Source organism: Onychostoma macrolepis, chromosome 22 (genome assembly GCF_012432095.1).
Source record: "Onychostoma macrolepis isolate SWU-2019 chromosome 22, ASM1243209v1, whole genome shotgun sequence".
Taxonomy (NCBI): domain Eukaryota; kingdom Metazoa; phylum Chordata; class Actinopteri; order Cypriniformes; family Cyprinidae; genus Onychostoma; species Onychostoma macrolepis.
In genome coordinates, this window is record NC_081176.1 from 4,200,267 (window position 1) to 4,217,546 (window position 17,280).

The 17,280-nt window shown below is 35.6% G+C and overlaps 1 protein-coding gene across 1 annotated transcript; it reads right to left on the reverse strand.

Annotated features, from left to right (window-relative positions):
- Positions 1-1,460: 1,460 nt before the first annotated feature.
- LOC131531353 (natural killer cell receptor 2B4-like) lies at positions 1,461-8,740 on the reverse strand. Its single transcript, XM_058762060.1, has 6 exons — positions 8,700-8,740; positions 7,990-8,307; positions 7,485-7,784; positions 7,268-7,372; positions 7,091-7,152; positions 1,461-1,642 (listed from the first exon to the last, which is right to left on the reverse strand). The coding sequence occupies exons 2-6, from the start codon at positions 8,279-8,281 to the stop codon at positions 1,592-1,594; spliced, it is 810 nt and encodes a 269-aa protein (XP_058618043.1). The 5' UTR covers positions 8,282-8,307; positions 8,700-8,740; the 3' UTR covers positions 1,461-1,591.
- Positions 8,741-17,280: the final 8,540 nt, after the last annotated feature.

Below are 17,280 nucleotides of genomic sequence, written 5' to 3' on the forward strand. Positions count from 1 at the left end.
GTGGGAAATAAAAAAAAAAATGCAGTGTGTGCCATGCTCATGCGTTGTTTACATGAAGCGGACGTGCGCACATGCATCGTGATACTCGCCTGGATGAGGAGGGGTAGAATTGTTGAATAAGTCGTTATTTGTTTTCTTTGTGCACAAAAAAAGTATTCTCGTACGGTTGAACAACTGATATCACATGGACTATTTTATCTATGTCCTTGCTACATTTCTGGACCTTGATCGTGGTAGTAACCTTGCTGTATGGGAGGGTCTGAGAGCTCTCACATTTCATCACATTGTGTTCCGAAGATGAACGAAGGTCTTACATGCTTGGAACAACATGAGTGTTGGTATTGTTTGGGTTTTACACTCTTTGAAAAAAACCCTCTTTAAACAGTGTAAAATATCACATAATTCAACTTAAAATCATCTCTGATTATAACTAGTTAGTAAAACAATAACTCAAATGCACATTCAATGGTCAATAAACAGCACAAAACAAGAAATACTTGTGCTTCTGTGAATATTGGCAGTGAAGTTAAGTGTGTGTTTAAAAATAACTCAGTTCAGTCCTACCAATGAAAGGTTTCCAAGGGAAATAAAATGTGTCTCCACTTGCTGAGAAAAATGCCTGTTTTGCGCTAAATGTCCACCTGTCACATTAATAGTAATCCTTTGCATCTTGCTGATGAAAGTTTCGTCTTTGGACAACTCAGTTCCTCTGGGTCAAGTAATACACCTCACCTGTTTGATCCAAAAAACAAAAAAAAGAGCCATGAACAACAACAGACAAACATTATATCTTTACAACATTACGAATTCAGCAGCCTGAATTCGTAACCTTAGTTCAGTTGAATCAATTTTCCCATCGTCTTCTGTCGGCTCAATCTCGGTATCGGTGAAATTACACCAGCAGTTACATATACATATTGTTTGAACAAAATTATTGCTAGGGACAATTTAGTAGTCACAGGATATTGGTAGCCAGCATCCCTACTAAATTCTATGCCCTTGGAGAAATCTCAATTGTTTTCACTTCAATTTTCATATTTGCAAGTAATCACACCAACATTCAAAGCCCAACAGATGGCGCCACTCAGTACAATAAATAAAAATGATGCCAGTAGAAAGGTGTAAATATGAGTCAAAATTGTCTGACCTGTGCCTGCTGGACAAGTAGAATCTTTAAAAGCTATTCTGTGTTTTAATTGAGTTTGTTTTTATTATTATTAGGCCTATATGGTTGAAAATGCAATATCCAATATCCAATATATTTATTTAACCAGGAGCAGACAGCGATAGATACAGAACTCAGTCAAGGGTGAGATAAATTTTAATAAAGTTGTAAATTTCCGTGAGTTATTAGCTAAAAAATAGAACATTTACATGAGTTCCTGATGCTATGATAACCACACAATTAAACTAAAACAGAGCAACAACATTTCAGACATGAAGAGAGTGTATGTGTAAAAACAGATGAAGTCTTTAATGTGACACAAGAGTGACAACAAAACAGAGATAGACGAAAAATATCCTGGCAGAGAATAAATGTGAACTAAATCGTGTGAGTCAGGGGTCCGTATGAGCTCTAAAATATATTTCATCATTGCTGATTATTTCTGCTGATATTTCCATACACAGGTTCCTTTGATTTCTGCAAGGAAACACAAACTCAATCAGGAACCCGCTGATGAGACAGTTAAAAAACATTTAAAAATAATAATATAATAGAATTTTGCTTCAAATTCATTCAGAATGAATATTAACTTGAGTCCAACCTTTACAAGTCCTTATTAAAGTTTCTGCAAAATAATTTCTTTGACTGATCGTGGTTTTAAAAATTGAACATTTTAATTGTTTGTAGCCTATACAAGGCTATTGTTTAATTATCGCTAACGTACTTGATGTGCATAGTTTTATCTGTAGGACAGCCTATATTTTCTATATTTTCACAAACATAAGAGAGGCTTCTCACTGCAGAGCCAATGGGTGGAGTCAGAGGTTGAGCTGAACTATGTTAAGCTCCACGCATTACGTCCAGAGAAGGGGTGCTGGATTTAGTTCTGCAGTGAGCACCACTTGCAAAATAATAAAAGTTATTAATAATGTGACACGGTGTTACATTATTAATAACTTTATTATTTTGCAAGTGGTGCTCACTGCAGAACTAAATCCAGCACCCTTCTGGACGTAATGCACTATTTGAGTGCAACCGTCATATCCTAAAAGGACATGGCTATTATATATATATATATATATATATATATATATATATATATATATATATATATATAGGGTGAATTCAGGTAATCTGGGACATTTTTGCAATTTTGACTTCTGCGATTTATTTCGATATCTATCTAACACATTAGATCAACACATTAGACTTTTCTGAAATCCCTAAGATGTTTTCTAACCACACCAGAAGAAATAATGTAGATATTATGCCCAGAGGAGACATGCCACACCTATTAAGTGTTTTTGTGCCCCCCAAAAAAATTCTGCCTGAATTTGATAATCTGGGACAGGTCACTTTATAATCTGGGACATATGTATTAGGCCTAAAAAAAGCCTATATTCACCATACTGTATGCATGCCAAACAGAATATCACCAGTAGCTCCCTTCATTCTACTCTCATTCCATTGGTTTAGCTTCTTCGTATTTCTCTTATTTCCCTCTCTCTCTCTTCCTCGCTCTTTCTATTGCCATCTCTTTTCCTGATGCTGTGGTGCCATTGCATTTTGTAATACATTTCATTGAGTTAATTAAAGGCCATGGATATTTTCATATTTTAGCTGACTTAATGACTGTGTGTGTGGGGTGTGTGTGTATGGGTGGGTGGGTGTGTGTGTGAACAGAACATTTTGAACTGGCCTGGGTGCAGATACCCCTCCTGCTCAGTGATTTGAACCGTTGTATATACTAAACTAACTGGGAATTTGGGAAATGAAATTAACGGTTTACTTCATCCTGATACCTTTGCTTACTATTGGAATACGTTTCCCAGATTCCGTCTCTGTAGCATCTCTCTAGCTAGCTGGTTTAGCTAGCTGCTACCTACTGTGAACTTGTGCTAACGTTATAACCTCCAGAATTAACACCCATTTCTCATTATGGCATATATTAACCCTTGTCATTAGATTTATAAAGTCCCTAAATGCATATTTCCCCCATTTGAAGACTGTCCCAGATTACCCAAAGCATGCTGTCCCACATTCTCAATCAAAAAAATATTTGAAAGAAAAAAAAAAAAACACATTTTCAACACTTTAATACATATTTTGTTGCTTGAATAGATCACAAACATAATTTCACAACAATTAGGAACATTGTCTTATTTATGACAGATTTATGTCCTTAACATTAATCTGGTCAGAATCCTATGTCATTGTCATGCAATTCCCAGGGGAGCTTCTTGATTGCCAAGTGCCCCGCCCCTTTCTGTGGAATCACCCCCATGAAGTCATTTGATTTGTGTCACATGACATCCATGCTAAAATTATAGTAAAAGTCCTGTTGACTAAATTTGATTAGAACAGGAAATAAACACACTGGAGTTTAGGTGTCCCAGATTACCCAAATTCACCCTATATAGCCTATGTATATATCGTTTTTCCGTTCCACTGCGTTACTTTTCCATTGTTTTTCAATGTTTTTTTTTTTTCATTGTTTTTGGTTTTGTTTATTCTCCGCCAAGTTGCTTTGCCAAGCACGCATGTAGAGTGTTGCCATGGCCACTTATTATAAGCATCTCTGTCTTATTTTCTTCAGTATTAACCTGGAGTGGGTACGGTCGATCATCACATCTGAACATAGCACTAAAAACTCTGTGGTAAATGAAAAGTGGACGAGCATAGGGCACAACGTTCTCATCTCTCCCCGACCACGGCAAACACGCAAGTGTACTGTTTAACCTGCAGTGGAGAGAAACTTACTTTCTTCCGGGAAACACAAAGGGTGGTGGAACATAGAAAGTAATGAGGGGAAAAGATGCAATGGATGCCAATTCCCTACACAGTTATATGATAGATAATAGAAAACTGCTTAGCAGCGCAGATGATTTTTTTTTTCAAGTGCTTGTGCCGCCCCCCACGTGTCATGAAAAAATGCCGCCCTGGGCGGCTGCCCGGTTCGCCCATGCCTAAAACCGCCACTGCTTGCCTAAAATAAAATCTATAGATATACTAAAACGGTTCAAGCATCCCACTAAACATTGGACGTCGGATAGACGTGCAGATCATGTCTATATTGGGTCCGTCGGTCCATGACCAATTCTGGACATCTATTCGACGTCCAAACTAGGTCCTCTATTTGGACGTCTAACCATGACCCAAATTGGACGTCAGATTGACGTTCGACATTTGACCTTTGAACTGGGTATTTTTTTGGACGTCATTTGGACGTCTAAGTGCAGGAAATTTACATGATTGTATGTAATATTTTTTTTATTTACAAATATCAACATTGTTGTTATCAACATGATTGATACATATGAATACAGATTTTTTTTAATAAACAGTCATGATTTATTATGTGTATGCCGAATAGGCCATGTTTTTTTTTTTTTACATTTTCCTGTTGAATCTAGCTGCTGAGCCAAACAAAACATAGGACTACAGTTATAGAAGTTAAGTAAAAATTATATATAAAATAAGTCTAAATTTGACGTTGAAAAGACGTCCACAAACGACCACATTTGGACTATAAATAGCCCTTACACGGAAGTCCCACGGACGTCAATATATGACGTGCTGTAGACGTCGAAAAAAGACGTCGCCTGGCGTTACAAAACAACCCCTTCAGTGGACCTAAATTGGACGTCCAAAAATAACATGGAAAAGACGTCACTCCGACGTCACATGGCGCAGTGGGATATAACAATGTTTAAACGTTAAACCTGCACTATAATAATAACATGTGCTAGCCTATATCCAAGTTTGTGTGGATAGTGGAAGCTAAAGCGCGCTCTGCAGGACATGGAGGCACCAGGGAAATCACTTGCATTTTTTCAGTGGAAACAACTTAAAATAGCCTACGCCGTCAATTTTTTATTTATTTTTTTTCTGATAAAGGTAAGAGTAATACATCATTCGGAACTGTAAAGGGTCTACTTTTATTTCTGTGCACTCACAATATCAACAAAAGGTTGTGCTTTTATTAAACAAAGAAAACAAACATGATGCGCTTTCTGCCGTCTCGTCTTGAACAGGAGCGCTTCACAAAAACGAACCGAAGCTGAGCGAATACATGCCTCACAGACATCATAAATGTATCTATAGAAAGCTTTAAATTATCATGTAACGAAAACAAAAATCGAAAACAAACTTTTATTATAATCTTAATCATAATCAATAAAGATGCATTTCTCTCTAAAGGCGCGTCTAATGAGAAGACGGCGAGTCAGGATCAGCAACTTCATCCTTGCAACACGGACTCAGAAAACATAGTTTATTAAATAATTCAAATATGTCCTTACTATTTCCCGCGGACACATTCATGGTCATGTTTGCTGGGGCTTTGCGGCAAGCTTTAGCCTATTGCGTGCATTTGAACGCAGAACTCTTCAGCTGCGCTGAAGTCACTTGCTCTCGCTGCTGCTGCGGGACACTAAACACCGTCGAGCCGCTCTCAGTCGCGGCAGCACGGTCTCGGCTAATACGGGACGGTTGGCAACCCTACCCACTGCGCCATGTGACGTCGGAGTGACGTCTTTTCCATGTTATTTTTGGACGTCCAATTTAGGTCCACTGAAGGGGTTGTTTTGTAACGCCAGGCGACGTCTTTTTCGGCGTCTACAGCACGTCATATATTGGCGTCCGTGGGACTTCCGTGTAAGGGCTATTTATAGTCCAAATGTGGTCGTTGTGGACGTCTTTTCAACGTCAAATTTAGACTTATTTTATATATAATTTTTACTTAACTTCTATAACTGTAGTCCTATGTTTTGTTTGGCTCAGCAGCTAGATTCAACAGGAAAATGTAAAAAAAAAAAAACATGGCCTATTCGGCATACACATAATAAATCATGACTGTTTATTAAAAAAAATCTGTATTCATATGTATCAATCATGTTGATAACAACAATGTTGATATTTGTAAATAAAAAAAATATTACATACAATCATGTAAATTTCCTGCACTTAGACGTCCAAATGACGTCCAAAAATACCAGTTCAAAGGTCAAATGTCGAACGTCAATCTGACGTCCAATTTGGGTCATGGTTAGACGTCCAAATAGAGGACCTAGTTTGGACGTCGAATAGATGTCCAGAATTGGTCATGGACCGACGGACCCAATATAGACATGATCTGCACGTCTATCCGACGTCCAATGTTTAGTGGGTACTTATACGTATTTAAGGTTTCTCTGTGAATCAGGAAAATCTGAAAGTGAACGAACCGGCGCGCGGAGGGTTAACGCCGCTGCATTCAATTTTATATTTAGATGGTAAATTTAGATTTCAAATTCAATATTGATTTTAGAACTGTTGAAATTATTTAGTGTATGTAACGCAAGTACTTGTAATTAAATTACCTAAAAATGAACAGTAATCCCTTACTTAGTAACGCATTACACCCAACACTGGTGGTAAGTGAAGCTTACTGTAAGTTAGAGCCGATCCTCCCTATATGCTGAATACACAAGCTGCGTAGGGCCCCCGAAACACCAGGGGCCCCCTTGCTCTCAAAGATATTTTAATTTTAGTTTTGTTTTTGAGTTTGGCCAGTGGTTATTAAACCCCCCCACCCCACCCCCAGCAACAAAGTTTTGTGTAGGGCCTCCAGAAGTCTATCGGCACTGACAATAAATAATAATTTATCAATAATAATAATAGCCTTAAAAACTACAACACCGAGTGATCTAGCCTTATGCAAATTAATTTGAGGAAATGCTGTACATGTTAATATTTATAGGTGCAAACAGTAGTGTAAATAGAATAAAAGCATGATGTTTTCGAACTGGTCCCTACTGAAGGTAATATGATCAAGCCTGACCACCCTATCTGTTCACTGTCTGTCATATTACACACAAAACTTCAATCATCAAGCTTTAATCAGGCTGCAACAACATCTTGCAACACAGTCATGAATAATCTTACCTTTTTTCGTGGTTTCGGTTTAGACAGTGTTGAATGATTTTCGTATATCACGTTGATCACGTCTGCATTAACAGTAATCACAGTCACGTTAAAACAAGCTTTCAATCTTATATTGAAATGTGTGCCTTAAAAGAGATAATTATTTCAACATGGGCATTAATTGCTTGCTTTTCTGACCTATTTTTCTGTGTATCCAGCAGTACCTCACGACTGCAGCTACAATCAACAGAGATCCAGCAGCAACAGAAATCAGCACTATGTACAATAAAGGTAGACCCTGATCTGTAATGAACAAAATGCGCCATTAGAGTGACTGAATCTGTCCGTCTGATCTACAACGAAAACTATGAAACATCAGCTGAGTAAATCAACGTTAATATCAGCGCTGCTGTACCTGCACATGTCTGACAAAGATGAGTAACGTTGAGGTGTTGAGTCTGGCTGCTGATGGGATTGTTGAGCACACAGCTGTAGGTGTTGTTATCCTGATATTCCACCTCCAGGGGTAGAGAGAGACTGATGCTGAGATCAGACACACTGATGCTGGACAATAAACTGTTTCCTTTGTACCAGGAGAGAGTCACATGACCCACATTCACCACTGAACACAACAATGAACAATTCTGCTGTGATGAAGATGATGAAGAAGAACATTGTGAAGAGTTTCTGCTGATGACAGGAACAGACAGACAAGCTGGAAACAAGAGAGAATAAAGGTAAATCTGCGTAAATCTAGGCAACAATCCTATTTTTGGTGTAGTCATTGAGTGTTTCTGTCATTTCAATCTTCAATAGTTATTATAGGAATATTCTGGTTTCAGTAAAAGCTACCAGTTAAACTCAGTTGACAGAATTTGTAGCATTGAAGCCTAAGGTCATCACAAATGATTTCTACTCACCATAGACAGAAACACTGAATGTTTGTGATGACAGTTTCTCTCCAGTAATATCTAGTTTATAGAGTCCAGCATGTTGAGTTGTGATGTTTGTGATGGTCAGAGATCCAGTCTGATTGTCCAGCTTCAGTCTGTCTCTGAATCTCCCATCAGGACCATTAAATGTGGAGAAGATTTGCTGTTGTTTTTTCATTTTAGCTATAAGATACTTCTCAGCTCCAAATTCCCACAGTATGTCGTCAGCTTGTTGTACTTCAGTAGCATCAGTGTTTAAAGTGACAGAATCTCCCTCCATCACTGACACTGATTCACCAAACACACCTGATGAACAGATTTTACACAGATTAAGGCCTCTGGTGGTTTACAAACCTTGAAATCAGCTGTAGTTTGTAAATAAATGTGAATCGAAAAATTCTAAACATTCAGCTATCTAGAACACAATGTATAAAGCTAAAAATTTGTTTAATAAATCAATCTAGATATTGTTATAACCTCTGTATTTTGTATATGGGACATTTAGATCAGTAGATAAACTGGTTACTAAGTATTTTTTAAATAATTTTTAGACAGGATTTGCATTTGTAAACCTTGAAACTGAAGTTACATTCACTATATCAATTTCCATTATTTTCCATGACATCGGTGAAGATTTTTACTGATATTAAGGCAAAAAAAACAACAACAACAAAAAAAAACATATACTTATAACTTACCAATCAAGTGCCACCAACACAAACAAAAGAAAACAAACACGTGAAACATTTTCTTCAGTTGTGAAAAGTCTGATCTAAAACACTTAAGCTGTTCATCTGGTGTGTAAATCCTCCCACGTCAGCGTTTGACCCTCCTACAGTGGGTGGAATGCACAAGCACTTTTCTTTTGATTTTGCACATAATGGTTATAAATAAATGCTTGACTGGCTCTTTTTAAGACTATATGATAGTAAAGATTCTTTGTTCTATCATTTAACACTGAACATTTTCAAAAGATGATATTTTAAAGAATGTTGGTAACCAAACAGTTGCTGGTAGCCATTGACTTCCATAATAATATTTTTTGTTTTGTTTGTTTTTTACTATGGGAGTCAATGGGGAACAGCAACTATTGGGTTTCTAAACTTCTTCTTCTTCAAAAAAAAAAAAAAATTATATATATATATATTTATTTTGGGTGAGCTATCCTTTTAATACTGTCTGCCATCTCACGGACTAGCAGCTCACCGTATGAGTCAGACTGAAACCTGTGGTAAGTTTTCTTTAGAAATGTGGTTTGGTCTGTTGGATGGACAGACCATTTAGTGTATGCATGTTTAGTTTGTAGGTGAAGAGTTTATTCCTTTTCTGCTTTTTATAAATCTCACAGCTGTTACCCTCACAAAACATGTCATAATAAAATGTTGAATCTTTCATAAACAGTCAAATTAGAGACACAGGACTAGTTTGACTGTTTTTGATGGATTCAGTGTTTTTTTTGTATTTGTATTTGTATTTTTTTTTTTGACTGTAACTAACAATCTAGACTTATCTATCATGTGTCTTTGATAACATTCACAGACTAACAGCTAAACAAAACACTGCAATACACAAGACATTTCCCTGGCTGCCATAAGCAATTAATGACAGAAAGGCAATGTAGTGCATTCAAATCCAACAGCAGCATTCATAAATAAGTTGAAATGAAAACATAAATGCTTAGAATGACAATTAATAAATAACTTGATATGCACACAAATGCTTGGTCCAAACAGAGCTGGCTGTCACTTCTTCCTCTGAATCAGTTGTGTCATTTTTAAATGAAGTGCTTCTTTTCTATTTTAGATCATATCTTCCTGTTTTTTTTTCGTCTTTACTGCTGCAGTTGGCATGTCAGATACCAGATACCGGAACAAGTAGGGGAACATAATGTTTTTTTTTTTATTTGTATATGTATTCTCTCTCTCTCTCTCTCTCTCTCTATATATATATATATATATATATATATATATATATTAGGGGTGTCAACGTTAACGCGTTAACGCATGCGATTAATCAAAACAATTTTACGCGTTAATATTTTTTTAACACAGATTAATCATTTGATAAGGTTTGACCCCAACTTCATGTGATTTTCTTGAGACTGAATGTGTACATCTGAAATGCTAATTTGTGCAGCGACATAAAAGGCTATAAATAGCATATTTTAACAACAGTAAACGACCAAATTCCACATGTGATCGCAAAAGGAAGTTATTACAAACACTCGATGGTGGTTTGAAGTGAGTTCTGAGTAAAAGTGTACTATTAATATCATAAATTGTCTTATGTAGTATGATGCTAATGTTAGCTCTGATGCACCTGCAGAACAGGTCCAATTCTTCTTCATAATGCATTTTGTCACAATACTTGACGTATGGTCGCAAGAAATGTTTTGTTGTATTTATTTAGAAATACTTTTGATAATAGTTGGGTAAATGTATACTGGGATTGAAGCGATGTGGCTTGGTAAACGTTTTATTGCCAGTTTAAAGGCTGATAATGGCTGAATAAAAACAAAAGAATAATGATAAAAGAATAATAAGGATTATAAGAGCTGATAAAATGTAAAAACTGTAACTTGAATGCAATGTAAGTCGCTTTGGATAAAAGCGTCTGCTAAATGCATAAATGTTAATGTTAAATGTTAAATGTTAATTATGTCTCATACCTGGTGGAAGTGTGTTTCCTTAAACTAGTTTGTCATGCATTTCTTTTTCAACACATTTACAGGTAAATTCTAACATTTAAAATTTGCGATTAATCATGATTCATCACAGTCCATGACTGTGATTAACGCGATTAAATTTTTTAATCGATTGACAGCACTAATATATATATATATATATATATATATATATATATATATACAGTATAAGTAAATAAATAAATAAATATATTTATTTATTTTAATTTTTTATTTTAGCCATGACATTAATAAAGAAAGACCCCCTTTGTTGCTGTTGATATGTCCGACAAGCCATGGTGCTTTCACAACACGCATCATGATCTCACGCAGTGAAAAATAAATCACGGAGCAAAGAGGAAACTGCCAACTCACTGACAGACAAGATAAAGCAGGTTACTTTAGGTATGAAACAAAGTCTCCGCTTTCAAATTTAGTCATTTTTTAAAGAAATTTGAACAATAAATACCATTTTGTGGCTCCACGAATCTACATTACCTCCAGAAGTCTGAGATCTACCAGTGAGCGATGCCTTGTGGTACCATCACAGAGACGAACAAAATCACTTTCCAGAACATTTTCATTCACTGTTCCTGGCTGTTGAAATGATCTTCCCACCCCTTTCCAGAAAGCTGATTCCCTGACAACTTCATCCTAAAAAAAAAACAAAAAAAAACACCTTTGTCTCTTTACTTAATCCCCAGTCTAGCTTGTACTTATTTGAACAATGCCTGAAACTTGGTATTATGAGCACTTCCTGTGTCTATTTACATCTTTAAGATGAATCGTTTGACATATTCCCCAATTGTAAATCGCTTTAGATAAAAGCATCTGCTAAATGAATAAATCTAAATGTAAATATATTTCATGTGTTGTGAAAGATCGCTGCAACGCCTTAATTGCGGAAAGATGGCAAAACACACAATTTTTCAAGTTCAGGTCCACCAACACTAATCTACTCTCCTGTCTGGTTTGTTTGTCAGACAAAAATGGCAGATTTGGCATTATGATTGGTCAGATCGCCTGTCAATCAAACTCACACAGAAGAGTCAATTGCAGTCAGAGTGTGCAGTTACAAAATCTACCACCAGGTGCAAATGGGACAAGACTGTAACTGATGATTTCATTTTTTTTTTCATTTATTTTATTTAATCAGGGACAATGCACATTAATAGTACATGCAATATTTAAAATGCGATACATAGATTTAGCCAACACTGGCTAATTTTCATCCGTAGTCCCTTTTGGCAGGTTGATGTTAAGGACAGGAAGAAAATATAAACAAAGAATATTAATACACAAAATTAAGAACAAAGAGAAATTATGAAACCAGAAGGAAAAAATCAACTAAGAATATTGAAACACAAAATTACAGACTACGATACCATATCCATAAATCACTATAAATTATTTATTTTTCCTTGGCTCAAGGTTTCCCCCCTTCTTCTACAACAGGGTAAAGATTGTTAGGCCAGAGTCCAGACTCAAGGTCTTTCTCTACCACTGTGTGTGTCAGTGAAAGATTAATGTTTAGGCTACATGATAATGTTATTGTTCTGCTTTCAGGTGGAACTTGAATGTGTATTGTAATTTCACAAGACTCTCACATTACTCGTTCCGCCCCCTTGTTTTATTTTTAAAATGACTAAAATAATAAACTTCCTTTTAAACTCAACAATAGTCTTCATTTTTTGGAGTATTAAAATCAAGAAAGGGGCTTACTGTAGCTACTGTACTGTTTATACTGCGTGTTTAAGCCTCTTTCTATTATAAAGACATTTGCAAGAGCTTGTTTGATGTGATTAGTTCAACTCAGTATTTAATGCTGCTTTGTTAGTGTGTGTATTGGAAAAGATCATAATAAATAGGTTTATAGTGTATTTTCCTGCTGCAACCTGTTGGCTGCTGACCTCACGGGTAAAAGAAAAGAAAAGAAATGGAAAAACTCAATCATCAAAGTGAGCTAAGTCAAGTATCAACAAGTCTCAAAAAGCTTGCATCGAGCTATCATTCACAGCCCAAGGAAAATAAACACCAGAATTTAGCTTACTAGCACACCAATACCTCAGATTTTAGGCAGAAATCGTGATCACATTAATGTAAGATTCATTATGAAGCTTCCTCTAGTTTGCTTGTCCATCTTGTGACAGACAAAAAAAAGCAAAACGCTACGAAGTAGGCCACAAAGTTCACTACCTATAGTTCTGCACATTCACCACCACAGACTGGAATGTAAAATTATATCCTGGGGGTGCGCTGGAGAAATGGAAACTCTGGAGTGGATCTGGAGCAGCAGAGTCAGAGCCGGCCCAAGGCATAAGAGAACGGTTGCTTAGGGCCCCCAAGAGTAGCCTACATGAAATGACAGTTTATTTTATTTTATTTTATTTTAATTCATGATATATTAGTTATAGTTTTTAACCGATTGCCATGACTAATTATAATATATTAAGAAGTCTTTGCTTGTGTTTTGATGTTCAAACATGAACATGGTCTGATCTGATCAGGGGTCAACTGATCCCAAAAGCAACTATGGTCGCAATTTCTGTCTTAGTTAACTATGGTTTTGAGAAACACACCCCTTATTTGTGCCACAAAACCCCCATATTGAATTTGTCCCCCCTCCACCCCCAAACGCGATCGATTTTAACCTTTTGACGTGCCACGCTTTGGCTGGCGCTGAGCCAGAGAAAGACGGGCTCAGTGCCTTTCATATTTCATAACTGTTCGGTGTTTATTTTAGATTTCAAATTTAAATACTTTTTTTTTTTCTGAAATTAATCGCGATTAATCCCACCTAACATTAAAGTTTTTCAATATACTTTTATATTGCAATAATTTCACATTCAATCCTCAAATTAATGTACAAACAACATATTTTTAATATTTGTTTAATGGCATCTTTTTTATGACTGAAGGCCAGTTTCACTGATACCAATTAATACTGATTTCCATGAGATACAGAAGAGCACAACAGCTTTACTGTGGGAAGACAAAACATTAAATGAACAATGATTCTTATAATTATGTTCTTAATGTAGGGTGTAACATAAATGTACACTGAGTATTATTTTGTCTTTTATTTTTACTGCTAGAGAAGCAAACATTCACCAGTGATGTGTTGTCAAAAATGGTCACAACTCCCAAATAAACTAAATAGGAATTTTAAAATAATAAATAAATACATAAATAAAATAATATATATATATATATATTAGGAGAATAATGTAAAGACATTGCTTTGAGGGACACAGGACATCCTTAAATCAGTCTCAGGCCGAGGCTGCATAAAAAACTGTGTAACATAATTTATAATTTTGATACTTTCATTGAAAGGGACACTAAAGAGAATTCGGAAAAAAAAAATGGAGAGAAGAGGATCTGCTGAAACTGTCTTCAGAGTAATTGTGTCAAATTTAAATTTAAAAACTGATTTTTTAGAATATTTTTATGAATTAAAACATTTAGCCTTAAACAATATATAAACAATAACGGAAGAAACAAAACAACACGTCACTAGGAATAGATTAGCAAGTGCTTATGTTTTTCAGTATATGCATTTCAAAGCTGCTGAAGTCTTCTAGACAGGAATAATGAGCAATTATCTCTTTATTATCTTTTGCACAAAGACATAATAATGCGAATCCGTTATAACATAAATTGCTTTGTCTTGCCTGTTCACATTCTCTTACAACTGAGACAATGACTGCGTTTTCCACAATTACCTCACCAACAAGAGCATTATACAAAAATTTCACTCTCACACAGTCTTATAGTGGAGGACACAAGTGCTCTTCATAGACTGCACTACTGATACTCTACATGTTTCTACTGTTTTTGACTGAAATGATCATGTTACTAATGTGTATGGCTTAGCCACTAACACTAACCCAGGTTGGACCAGCTCTGAATAGCATGGCTTTTTATATGTCCACCAGCTGGAACAAAAACCAGCCTTGAAGATGCCTGGAAGTTCACGGATTTATTTTGAAGTTGATAAACTTTGCTGAGAGTATTTATGATGTTCAGTGCCTGTAACTGGATGCTGTGTTAAATCATGTTTCTCAGCTGATATGTAATGCAAATTTTTGTCCCTTGTTTTTTTTTTTTTTTTTTGTCTGGAGCTCATTTTAAATGTGTAAATAGCCTCAGGATTATGTATGTCAGGTAAATATTTCTTAATCATGTATGCAAGATTTTTTTTTTTTTTAACCATAAATCAGTCAGAACTGGACACAAATGTTTGTTTTCTCAATGCTAAAGGTGGTAAGCTGTTATTATTGTGTTCCTTGCAATACGGCCAGAATATTTTTAGACATTTTATTTTCTGTTCTCCTCAACCATCAGCCAAAGGGGAAAAAAGTGCCTTGAATAAACACTATTTTCATTTCTGAAACAAGGAAGTGAGCTTGAAAGATCTTTGTATGTGAAATTAAAACATATGATTCATTCATAATGGCTGGAATCTGTGTGTCTATAAAATATGTTTGCCTGTGTTATCAGAAATGATCATGGATATGCTCTCATTGAATCGTTGAGTTAAGAATTATTTCAACAGTGATACACTAAACTTTCACCAACAGTTACAGCGATTGTTACTGTAGTAAACTGATAATGTGATAGACACCACTCAAGAAAGAAATTTGAAAAAATGTCATACATTCTTTAACGAAGGCACCAGTGTGATTTTAACATTAACTGCATAAATATTTTTGGTGAAATAGCCTATGATAATTGTGGTCAGACAGAATTAATAACACTAAGCAAATACAACATTTAAGAAATGATTTATTCCGTGTGAATAAAACTTACTGATGGGGAAAACAAAGCTTTTCGAAACGTTGAATCAACTGAATCAATTGCTTTGCAAAATGATTCACTATTTCGAAGTGCTCGAAACGTCACATGCTGGTGCCTACTGGCCAGAATGTTGTAACCGCAGTGAAAGCTCAGACCAAACGTGCATAAAAACACCTTTGCAACTCAACTGCAAACGTCTTATTGAAAATGTAACCTATTAAATAGTAATTTCCTTTTCTTTCTTAATTTTTATTGTTTTTGACCAAAGAAACGTACAAGAAATGGATTAGAATATCCAACTTTATTTTCAAAGGTATGAACATTGCATCTTATTTTCAATCTGTTCAAGAAACAAGGGCGTAAAACCAATGATCTAAAAATAAGACAAACTCACACCTACACACTGTTTTTTGGGAACATTTTCATGCACAGCATCCATCTTTGATTTCTGTAACAAAACACAAACTCAATCAGGAACCTGCAAATGTGACAGTTTAAAGCTAATTTAATTTTGCTTCAAAATTACTCAGAGTGGAAATTAATTGCTCCACTATGTTGAACATAAAAAAAAAAAAAAGTTTTCTTTCATAATTTCTTTAACTGAATGTTTAGCTAAATGTCTGTGATTATTTCCCAGTGTAGAACTGTAGCACCAACACAGACGCACACAAAGAGCAGCTCAAGGAAATGACATCACAGCCTACATTAAAGTCATATGCATCGCATTACTTTTTAAACAGTTGAATGAGCAAACAGATGCACAGCTGTGAGAGTTTGAAACTTAGCAGATTTGGGGCTTTATTAAGGCATTAATATAAAATTTAATTATTTTCTTTACCAACTCGTCAGCTGCAATAACATTAAAGGTGTAAGTTCTGAAGGTTTGTCATGACAGCTTTTGCATTGAGAACGGTACAGTGCAACTACAAAGATATTTAAATATTAAAATAGGGTTCTCCTGGAAAAAGTTTGGGATCCTCTGCAGTAGACCACTATAAACTGGCAGTGATCTAGCCATCAAATAATGACACACCACAAGCCTTGCTTTTCATAGCACAGGTTGAGCTTGATAGAGCAAAACACGTCATGGTTTTAAAAGTTTTAAATGATTATATGTATTTTATTAAATGATTTAATGTTTGGACTAGGCTGTATCAGCGGAAATTGGTAACTCAAATGAATGAAGTCGCTTATCGCTATGTGAATGAACTTGCTGTGTGTTAAAGGGATAGTTCACCCAAAAATTAAAATTCTGTCATTAATTACTCACCCTCATGTCGTTCCAAACCCGTAAGACCTTCGTTCGTCTTGAACACTAATTAAGATGTTTTGTTCAAATCCAAGAGCTTTCTGAACCTCAATAGACAGCAATGCAACTGAAAAGTTCAAGGCCCAGAAAGATAGTAAGGACATTGTTAAAATAGTCCATGTGACATCAGTGGTTCAACCGTAATGTTAAATAAAGTTATTATTTTTTGTTTTCTTTGTGCACAAAACAGGTCACAGGTCATCAGGTCACACTGATGACACATGGACTATTTTAACAATGTCTTTACTACCTTTCTGGGCCTTGAACATGGTAGTTGCTTTGCTGTCTATTCAGGGTCAGAAAGCTCTCGGATTTCATCAAAAATATCTTAATTTGTGTTCCAAAGACGAACAAAGGTCTTACAGGTTTTAAACGACATGAGGGTGAGTAATTAATGACAGAATTTTCATTTTTGGGTGAACTATCCCTTTAAGAGAGAACATACATTGTTGTTTACAAACAGATTCACATCTTGCACTTTAGAACG

Bases quoted from the DNA above. Each gene is read 5' to 3' on its own strand.
- LOC131531353 (XM_058762060.1), bottom strand. From the start codon at position 8,281: ATGGAGGGAGATTCTGTCACTTTAAACACTGATGCTACTGAAGTACAA. The intron at 7,153-7,267 runs GTCAGAAAAGCA...CTGTTAATGCAG, and splicing joins CTGGATACACAGAAAAATAG to ACGTGATCAACGTGATATAC. The intron at 1,643-7,090 runs GTAAGATTATTC...GTTTCCTTGCAG, and splicing joins AACCGAAACCACGAAAAAAG to AAATCAAAGGAACCTGTGTA.